Source organism: Micropterus salmoides, unplaced genomic scaffold, assembly GCF_014851395.1.
Source record: "Micropterus salmoides isolate LMB-PRFRI ecotype aquatic unplaced genomic scaffold, ASM1485139v1 Ms_hic_scaffold_9, whole genome shotgun sequence".
In the NCBI taxonomy this organism is placed as follows: domain Eukaryota; kingdom Metazoa; phylum Chordata; class Actinopteri; order Centrarchiformes; family Centrarchidae; genus Micropterus; species Micropterus salmoides.
The window spans coordinates 3,456,662-3,466,550 of record NW_024044681.1 but is presented as its reverse complement, the minus strand read 5'-3'; the positions used below and the strand labels follow the sequence as shown (position 1 = coordinate 3,466,550).

General features: G+C 44.7%; 1 protein-coding gene across 1 annotated transcript in view; it reads left to right on the top strand.

The window, feature by feature from the left end:
* The first annotated feature begins 1,248 nt into the window (after positions 1-1,248).
* nup50 (nucleoporin 50) overlaps positions 1,249-9,889 on the top strand; it is a 19,657-nt gene continuing 11,016 nt past the window's right edge. The window contains 9 exon segments of the mRNA XM_038708577.1: positions 1,249-1,415; positions 3,682-3,760; positions 3,892-3,972; positions 4,097-4,280; positions 7,537-7,851; positions 7,854-7,885; positions 7,888-7,935; positions 7,937-8,198; positions 9,670-9,763. Coding sequence (XP_038564505.1) covers positions 3,692-3,760; positions 3,892-3,972; positions 4,097-4,280; positions 7,537-7,851; positions 7,854-7,885; positions 7,888-7,935; positions 7,937-8,198; positions 9,670-9,763 — 1,085 coding nt within the window. The 5' untranslated portion in view covers positions 1,249-1,415; positions 3,682-3,691.

Genomic DNA, 9,889 nt, shown 5'->3' with positions numbered 1-9,889 from the left:
AGGTTTAAGTCGCCCCCTGCTGGCTGCTGGAGAGGACGCAGGTTAAGTCGCCCCCTGCTGGCTGCTGGAGAGGACGCAGGTTTAAGTCGCCCCCTGCTGGCTGCTAGAGAGGACGCAGGTTTAAGTCGCCCCCTGCTGGCTGCTAGAGAGGACGCAGGTTTAAGTCGCCCCCTGCTGGCTGCTGGAGAGGACGCAGGTGTAAGTCGCCCCCTGCTGGCTGCTGGAGAGGACGCAGGTTTAAGTCGCCCCCTGCTGGCTGCTGGAGAGGACGCAGGTTTAAGTCGCCCCCTGCTGGCTGCTGGAGAAGACGCAGGTTTAAGTCGCCCCCTGCTGGCTGCTAGAGAGGACGCAGGTTTAAGTCGCCCCCTGCTGGCTGCTGGAGAGGACGCAGGTTTAAGTCGCCCCCTGCTGGCTGTTGGAGAGGACGCAGGTTTAAGTCGCCCCCTGCTGGCTGCTGGAGAGGACGCAGGTGTAAGTCGCCCCCTGCTGGCAGATAGAGAGGACGCAGGTTTAAGTCGCCCCCTGCTGGCTGCTAGAGAGGACGCAGGTGTAAGTCGCCCCCTGCTGGCTGCTGGAGAGGAGAGGACGCAGGTTTAAGTCGCCCCCTGCTGGCTGCTGGAGAGGACGCAGGTTTAAGTCGCCCCCTGCTGGCTGCTGGAGAGGACGCAGGTTTAAGTCGCCCCCTGCTGGCTGCTAGAGAGGACGCAGGTGTAAGTCGCCCCCTGCTGGCTGCTGGAGAGGACGCAGGTGTAAGTCGCCCCCTGCTGGCAGATAGAGAGGACGCAGGTTTAAGTCGCCCCCTGCTGGCTGCTGGAGAGGACGCAGGTTTAAGTCGCCCCCTGCTGGCTGCTAGAGAGGACGCAGGTTTAAGTCGCCCCCTGCTGGCTGATAGAGAGGACGCAGGTTTAAGGCTTCACTTTTCAGATTGGTAGTGATGAATCAGATGAACTGATGAGCAGTTTGTCCAATTGGAGAAAATGCAGAAACATGATGACGTCCACGTAAGAGCACCCGCGGTGTATGTAGATAGACATGTCTGATTCTAAGATAATAAAAACAATATGGTTCATTATTTAAGGTCTTTCTAAACCACAGAAAACATAGTTATGGATATTATATTGCATTTCTGTCAGCAGATCCTCCTCTACTGGACCTTTAACGGTGTTTCTGAACACTTCAACACTTGATGGACTACAACTCCCACTGTGAACGCTGTGTCAGGTGCGCATGCGCAGGAAGGTGGGGCGCGGGAACCCATGCGGATGCGCCGCTGTGTGAAATGGTGGCGTGAGAATCTCCGCACAGCGGTTCGTACCTGAAGCAGGTTAGCTAACGTTTCTGAAACGGTCTGCGTTACGTGAAGCGGTTTGAGAGTCATTCAGAGGGTAGAGGTCGGAATTTACATTCCAGCAAAGGTACGTGAACTTTAAAACTGATAAACATCGTAGCCGGCCTGTGTGAGGAGCTAATGTTAGCCTTCAAGCTGTGTTTAACATGGCGTTAGCTGCTAGCTGCTAATATGCGGGCCCGCCGGTTAACGTTAAGGCCGTCAGCTCACCGGCTAACCGCCTCCGGGTGCACGTCAGATACCTGAATGAACATATTAGCAGGGTTTTCACTGCCTGTACTTTTAAGAGTCAGCTATTTAGCCGGTTAACTGTTAATCTGGCTGAAGCTTCAGTTCCCTGAGTTGAGAAACTAGTTGACGCTTGTTAGCCTGGAAGGACGAGCTAACTATGCTAACTTAGGTATCTGTTAACCCAACTTAAACTCTACATGATGCAGTTTCTGTGTCTCTGGGGTTCACTGGGAAACACATCAAGAAGCCAAATCTTTAAATCTCACATCACCACGTTAATTAAATGAAAGATGGGTTTTATCCTTCCAGAATATTCTTACAACACTTGCTGCTGTGATGTTGGCTGAATGTTTGTTGTACGGTTACTATTATTATTTTTGATTCCCTCAGATGTGTCACTGTCGCCCTCAGGACACATAATCTACCCGAACAAAATTGCAAATACACAAACAGAAAGATACATGGGAAGAAAAACATTTCCTCACAAAAAAAAAGTCAAAGATCTAAGAGGAAACTACGTCCCCAAATTACTGAAACCTATCCAGAATCTGAGACCAAAAACGGTTCAGGAGAACCTCCACACCTCCTAGGTGAAAATGTGAAATATAAAAACTTAAGTAAAATATATATATATATATATATATAAAAAGCATGGTACGGACTGTAGCAACATGTTATTGTTATGATGTTATACTGTTTCTTGTCTTATTGTTTTGCTTTGCAATATGAAAATTATTCTTTCGTGCCAAGAAAGCGATTTTGAAATTGAAAGTTGAATTGATAATGCTCCTACTCATGTACAAACTATTAGTGACTGGGGAGCATCTTTGGGCGTTAATAGTTAGTCCAAGTCTTTAACTTGGTCTCACAGACTTTATTCTACTTATTCTTAATAATTATGGCTTTTTATCATGTGATGTATTTTTATTTCCTGTTTGTCTAAATATCTTCTCTGGTAGTTCCTTTTTTAAGGAAGTAGTGTTAAAGGTCATTAGAGTCTCTCAGAGCTCGAGGTGACGTATTTAAATGTCTTGTTTTTACGACAAAGCAATTAAAAAGGTATAAACCAGCATACATTCACATCTGACAAGCTGGAACCAAGAATTTGGGACATGTTTTGTAGAGCCCGACCGATACGGGGTTTAAAATACAGATTTTGATATATGAGGATTTTAAAATCCGATACTCTTCTTCTCAGAAACGCACAACCTGAACAAAGATTATCTCTAATATTTGTTATGTTGTGAGACTTTACCAAGATAACATGACAGAATGACTGAAGTACAACTAAATATATTCATGTGTTAACAAACAGGAGGCAGGAGAACGACTGATAAGGAATATTAAGGATATAGTGTATGTAGCCAGCCAAACAGGAAATAAAAAATACTAATATTCTACTACTAGTACTAACTATAATAATGTCAGATTACATTATAATGATAAACGGGGCTCTCCTTCATATACAAAACATATTATATTAATTAGGCTATAAATAAGTAATATTCTTGTCGTGCAGTAGTTGTTACCTTACACATAATCTGCCACAACGACTTTATTGATCATCTTAATTCTATTCAAATGAAGCTAGAGGAACCATTTTTCAACCATCTATGAAGCTAGTTTCTGAACCGATTATCAAAAGTATTGCCAGTTATTGTTTTGTCGATTAACTAATTTTTTAAAATCAGTTTAGTCAGTCTAAAGTTTATAAATCAGCTGCAGCCCCTAAACTCCAGATGCCTGTTTCACCAGCTCCCTCTCTGCTAATGAAGGAGAAATAGTACAAATGTGGAAGTCACAGTATTTGTACAGTATTATGAGCAGCAGGATCAGAAGTGAAGGTACTCGTCATGCTAGTAGAAAACCTCTTATTAGTGTCCTGTTATTATTATTATTGATGCGTAAACATGTTGGTGCAGTAATAGGTTTAATGTTTCACTCTGAAATGTAGTAAAGTTAAAGTGTATAGTAGCATAAAACAGAAGTACTTAGTTCATCCCGACATGTTGAATTATTTTACATATTGTGGTGCGATGTGAACATTACCCGGTCCTCGCTGCTGCTGAACTAACTGTGCGTCTGCTCGTTGTGTGTTACAGAGCCGGTGGGATGGCGAAGAGGATCGCTGATAAAGAGCTAACGGACAGGAACTGGGATCAGGAGGAGGAGGGAGAGGAGGTGAGTTTCATCGTCTCCAAATCTCCCACCGGTTTACAGCTTTTTATAAAAGAGTGTTTTTGATGATTCAGAATGAGAGTTCAGACGTGTAGGAACTTTAAATCTAACCCAGACATCGTGTTGTTCACCAGGCCGGGACGTTTTCAGTCGCAAGTGAAGATGTGTTGAAGAACCGGGCGATTAAGAAAGCCAAACGCAGAAATATTGGCGAGGTAAAACCATCAATCTGAACGTTTTAGTTAATACACTTTATTGCATTTTTATTTAAATACTTGACGCCATACAGAATCCTCTTTATCCTGTTTGTTCATTTCTAAATGTGTTGTTTTGTTTCAGCCGGAGAGTGGCGGCACCTTTAAAAGTTTTAAAGGCTTTTCTTTGGCCACATCAGCAGCGAGCGGAGCCACGACGGCGTTTTCTGGTTTTGGGAACGGTGGCGGCTTTAAAGGCCTCAGCGGTCTGACCAACGGAAACGGCATCACGCCATCGTTCGGAGGTTTCTCATCCACTGCTGCACCCGGTGAGCAGAGAACAGCTGTCCTTCAGTGTGAAGTGACCGATTATTGGAGTTGATGTTGTTTGGCGCCTCTATTGGCTCCACATCAGGTGTGTGCGTCCGTTCAGCTGGAGCTACTGTGGCCGTGACCCGCAAACATCCAGTCCACCTGCTGAAGTGTGACACGAGAGAGAGAGAGAGAGTGCATTATACGTGATGACAGTGAGGAACGTGCCGGCGCCGTCTGTGGCGAAGGTTTCGTTTCCGCTTTGCAGAGGAGAGCGACTGTTTGCTTTGTCATGGAGAGGTTTAACTCGAGTAGGGATGTCAGGAGAAACGAGACCAAAATCCTGAAAACCGGTCGGTACCGGAGATTCAACACGTGGACGTGTGAAGCTGCAGCTCCGTCTCGACTCGTCGAATATAAAAGTTTGTAAACCAGGTGAAGTTTCCTTCAACAGCTTTGGGTCAAAGCCTGGATTTCTCCCAGTTCTGGATCTGTTGGAGGGCTGATTCAGGGACACGAGCGCCGGGGCGATTCGTCGACGTAGTAGATTATGTAAATAAGTCGACTTGCGTTACGTGCGTCGAAGCGTCGTTGCATCCGGTGTTAGTGGGATTCCCCCGGACAAGCTCCAGCTACAAGGCCGCGCCTTCGACTGTCTAAAGTTCGGGAGTATTTTAGACAAACGATGAACAACGAGCTGCTCCGTGAGCGCTGAACTGTAAACGGCTTCGCTTCCTTTTAAAACGGAGACCTTTTGCTACGTTTGCTCCTCCCGTCCAGACTAAAAACTAAAATGACGAAAACAAATACCCAAAACGGAGAAGTTTGGAAACGCTGTCGACCCCATTTCGCATTTCGAAACTCTGGAGGGCGTTTTAGTGCGGACGGGCAAAAACGGAGGACTTTACAAACGATGATGCAGGCGCTAATGTTTGGCTCTCTGATTGGGTCTCATGCAAATAAAACGTAGGCCTATCTGCCTACACTTGTACTGTGCACGTCGCCGTTTACTTTGCGTCGACTCCCAGTCTGTTTTCCGCCACCAACGCCGCTTTTAACTCCCGTGTTACATTCAGCAACAGTCCCAGCTCGTTATTGGTCCATGCCAAAAAAAAATCTGTTCTGATTCTTGGTCTGCAGGACTTTATTCTTTCGACAGATCTTCTGCTTTTTCAGTTGTTTTAATGTAGACGGAGATCAACTCTGAAATCTCTGCTGTGGACGGAGATCGGATTTGTTTTAATTGTGGGTGGGGCCTAATGCAGACGTGTCACAGTCTCATCACCTGAAAATCACCGAAGGTGACGAGACAGTTTGCAGCTCCAAGGACCGAACGTCTGTTACTGTGGGGAGAAAAGTTAAGAATATTAAACATGCTCAGTGTAAGGTTGTAATTTCCTTGATAATATATTGACATTAAACCATCATCTGTCCTGGACCTCCTCACAGCTGTTAGTAGTTCTCTTGTTTCTGTTACAGGGGTGTGAGTGAAGAACACGAGATTTATTGTTTTGCTTTTTACCCGTGGAGTCGAACTGGTGTTGAATCGTGACGTCCTGTTTAGCCCCCCGCTAACTTGAACATGGTTAAAATAATAAACTGTGTGGCTCTTCTAGACTTTCCAAATGTTCTCGAACGAAGGGAGGAAACTCTGATAGCGAAACGTGTCGTGTCTCTGGTGTCGCGACGCTCGAGGGATCCACCGCGTTACATCCGCTCGGAGCACCTTCCTGTGGGCTTGCAGGAAATGCGATGCTACCAAGCCGACCGATCGCGACTTGGTTACACACGCACTTTTGACTTTTCAGTTTGTGGAGCCGCCGTGTCGTCACCTGATGGTTTGTGGACTGGCATTTTGAAGCCTCAAGTTTGGCGTTTTGGCTGTCGCCATGTTGGTTTTTTGGAACAAGACGTGACCATATTTGGACGAGAGGGTGGAGCTAGCAAGGTGACATGAAACAGCTGATTCAGGGAACTCTGGTAGGGGTTAAATAAAGTCTGTGTTCATGTTGGTGTTGTGTAAAAGCTGGACTCAGACGGCTGCTTATCCAATAATAACATAACTAAAAGCTGCCTGTACCGTTTGGAGCACTAACTCATGAGAACAACAAATCAATGTTTATCTCACTGACTCAGCTTTTTGTGCCGTTCATGAAGCTCAGCAGACAAAGCTGCAGATATTTCACAATAAAAGCCTTCTAGGAATTAAAAAATTATGGCCGTGTGATACGGTCAAAAATGTTATCACGATAAAAACATTAAATATCATTTGATATCGATAAATGTCAAGTCATTATTTATTATTTTATTTTAAGATTAAAATCAGATTTTTACTCCTGAGTGAAAATTGAAGAAACCAGATGGTTAATTTTGTTGTTAAACTTCTCTTTTTAACACTTGATGCCAAACCGTTGATCACTGAACAAATATAATGTAGAACATTTAAAACTATTATGATAAATTCTTTGTCAACAAATATGATCAGTAAATCTTTTTTCAGTCCCTTTTCCTCAACAAAATAAATATTTAAATAGAAAAATTAAGTGCAAATTTCGTGATTCAAATAATAAATTAATACAATATATTGAACATTGATCAAATTGTTGAGTCATAATTACCAATAATGTAAAATGTGTTTTTGTTGCTTACTTTCACACGATGTGCTGAGAACGGTGACTAATAATCTGTTTGTTGTGATCGACATTGATTTGAAAGTCAATACTAATCTTTCCTTCACCATCCCTGGAATAAAGAATAGATGTTGTTGTAACAAATATAATCTCAGGTCCCGTCTCTGCTTATTAATGGTTACCTCAAACCTTCTCTAACGTTATCTCTGGGAACAGCTTATCAGAACAATACTGTCATTTTCTGGTGTATTGTTCCACTGGCTGCCATCGGTTATTAAAATCTGCACGTAGCTGTTTTCAGCGCGCTGCAGCAGAGCAGCTCTCCCTTTGCACTGTGACCTGGTTTCAGATCCTGTTAAAATCCTCCCGGCTTGTATAAAGGGTCGCGCTCTCTGCTGGCTGGCTTCACTGCTCTGTGGACGTGAAATGGAGTTGAAAACGTTCTCCATTGTTGCAGCTTCTTGGTTTGGTGCTGGGGAGTAATGGAGCTGAATCGGCGGCGGGAGGGGGGGGGTGTTTGGCTGCTCATTCATTTGCTGTCGTCGCTGCAGGGCAGGACGGGGGGAGGGAGGCAGACTCCTCGTTTCTCTTCCTCTCAGCCTCGGCTCCTGTCACACTAACATTCCTCCCCTCTTCATCTCAGGTCTGACATTCAACGGCCCCGCCTCCGCCGCTGACATCAGCGCCAAGCAGACCAATGGCTCCGCCCCGAGCCCGACTCAAAGCCCGAGCTCCTGCAGCAGCGGCGGCAGTGTCGGCAACAAGGAGTACAGCCGGCAGCTCACCGCTCTGAACTGCTCCGTGCGGGACTGGATCACCAAGCACGTGAACGGCAACCCTCTGTGCGATCTCAACCCCATCTTCAGGGATTACGAGCGGCACCTGGCCAGCATCGAGCGGCAGTATGGCGCCGGGTCTGTTGACGGGGGCTCCGAGGAGAAGAAGCAGGGAGGGCTGCCGCCGCGGCCACCCCTCCTCCTCCTCCTCCGTCTCATCTTCCTCCTCCAGCAGAAGCAGCCCGGCGGCTCCGGCTCCGGCCGCCTGCTTTGTTCTCCTTCTGCAAAAATGTGACAGAAGACCGGGACAAAAGCGCCGCCGACGCTCCGGCCAGCGCCGGCGTCTCGTTTAACTTCGGTCAGAAGGTGGACAGCTCGGTTCTCGGCTCCTTGGGGTCTAAAACTACTCCCCCCAGCTTCTCCTTCTCCTCCTCCGGCGCCTCCTCCACCCATACCTCCCTGTTCGGAGCTCCTGGATCTGCTGCGCCGCTGTCCTTCAGCGGGAAGAACGAGGACGCTAAGCCCGCAGGTACCCCGTCAGGAGGAGAGATAAATGAGAAGAGGAAGCTTAAATCTGTCATTTATTCTTCACTGCTTCATTAGAGGAAGCTTAACGAACTAATCAGGGCTGCTGCTAACAGTTACTCTGCTAAATGCTTGGCTGATTCATTGATTTGTGGTTATCGGTCAAAAATGCCAAATATTCTCTGGTTCCAGCTTCTCACATTCGAGATTTGCTGCTAAATTATATATCTGAGTTTTGGAAGCGATTTTAAGGTTGTGAGCTAATTGATTAGTCCATTAAATGTCAGAAGTTTAAAAAGTTCCCCGAGTCCAAAGTGACGTCTTCATCTGTCCAAAACTCAAAGATTATTCAGTTTACTGGGACGAACAGGAAATGTGAAAAACAGACCTACCTGTCAGCTCTACTTCTAATCACTGTTGGATATAAGATCATTTAAGGTTTATCTGCTTCCTCTGCATGTGGTTTAAATTTAATTACATAAGACTTAACACTTCAGCTGCGGTTTAAAATGAAGCTTGTTGGTGAATAAATGAGTACTGACTCGTTTGTCTTGTTATAAATTGCTGAATGTTAGTAATTAGCTGAGTGGGACACGGCGGGAGATGAGGACGCCGTCACAAACGGAGCTTCAAATAACGATTATTTTCACTGTCGATTAATCTGCCCATCAGTTTCTCATTTATTTAGTTAATCTTTTGGTCTGTAAAATATCAGAAAAAGTTTAAAATTCTCGACACAACCAAACACCAACCAGTCTGATTCTTCAAGACAGTCAGTTCACCATCCAAAAACCAGAAAACACTCCCTTAAATGATCATTTTATTATCGCTCAGCCAGGTTCTATCGATTAATTCAGTAATTGTTCATCTCCAGCTAAAACCTCATGTTTTATAAATGGACTCTGGTTAAACAAGAAGTACTTTTCATCCTCTGTCCCTTTGAGATGAGTCTGCTGTCAAATCCTTTTGCTCCTCATAGAAATCCTTTAAAGCTGAAGCTCTGTGGGGATTTTAGTTAAATATAAGATGTCACATTTAAACTCTGTTTTTATATCGGATCTAATCTGTCCTGGACGAGCGAGCAACAGCTCTGAGCTGATGTTCAGTTTGCTGTCGTATGAAACAAAGGGAAGCAGGAAACGATCTGAAAAGGCTCGTGTGTCTCTCTTTATTTGGTTAAACTGCTAATTATTGACTTTAAATCGAGTAATTAAGTCACCTTCGTCAGGTAACTAAATCATAAGTGCTTGTAATTAGCAGACGTGGAGTTAATCATCTGTATTAAGGAGAGTAAAGATGTAATTACTACTGTTAACACTATATATACTATTATAGCAGACAAAAGACAGCAGACGAGTTTCTGCAGGTCGACAAACCGTCTCAGCTGACTCCCAAGTTAAAGCATTTAGATTTTTATGATATTCTTGTTGAATAATGTGAAGCTTTTAATTAAGATGTTGTTTTTCTCTTTATAGACGAGAACAAAGACGAAGAGTCGGAGGAGCCGCCCAAACCCGAGGTCAAAGAGGTGAAAGAGGACGACGCCTTCTACTCGAAGAAGTACGTCTGACTGGTCGTCTGAATGATTTAAAAACGTTTGTTGGTTTTAGCTGAAATGAAGTTGTTCTTCATCATTTCTCTTTCAACCAGAGTGATTTTCTCTCTCAAAGTATTTGAATCATTTAGAGGCTTAAA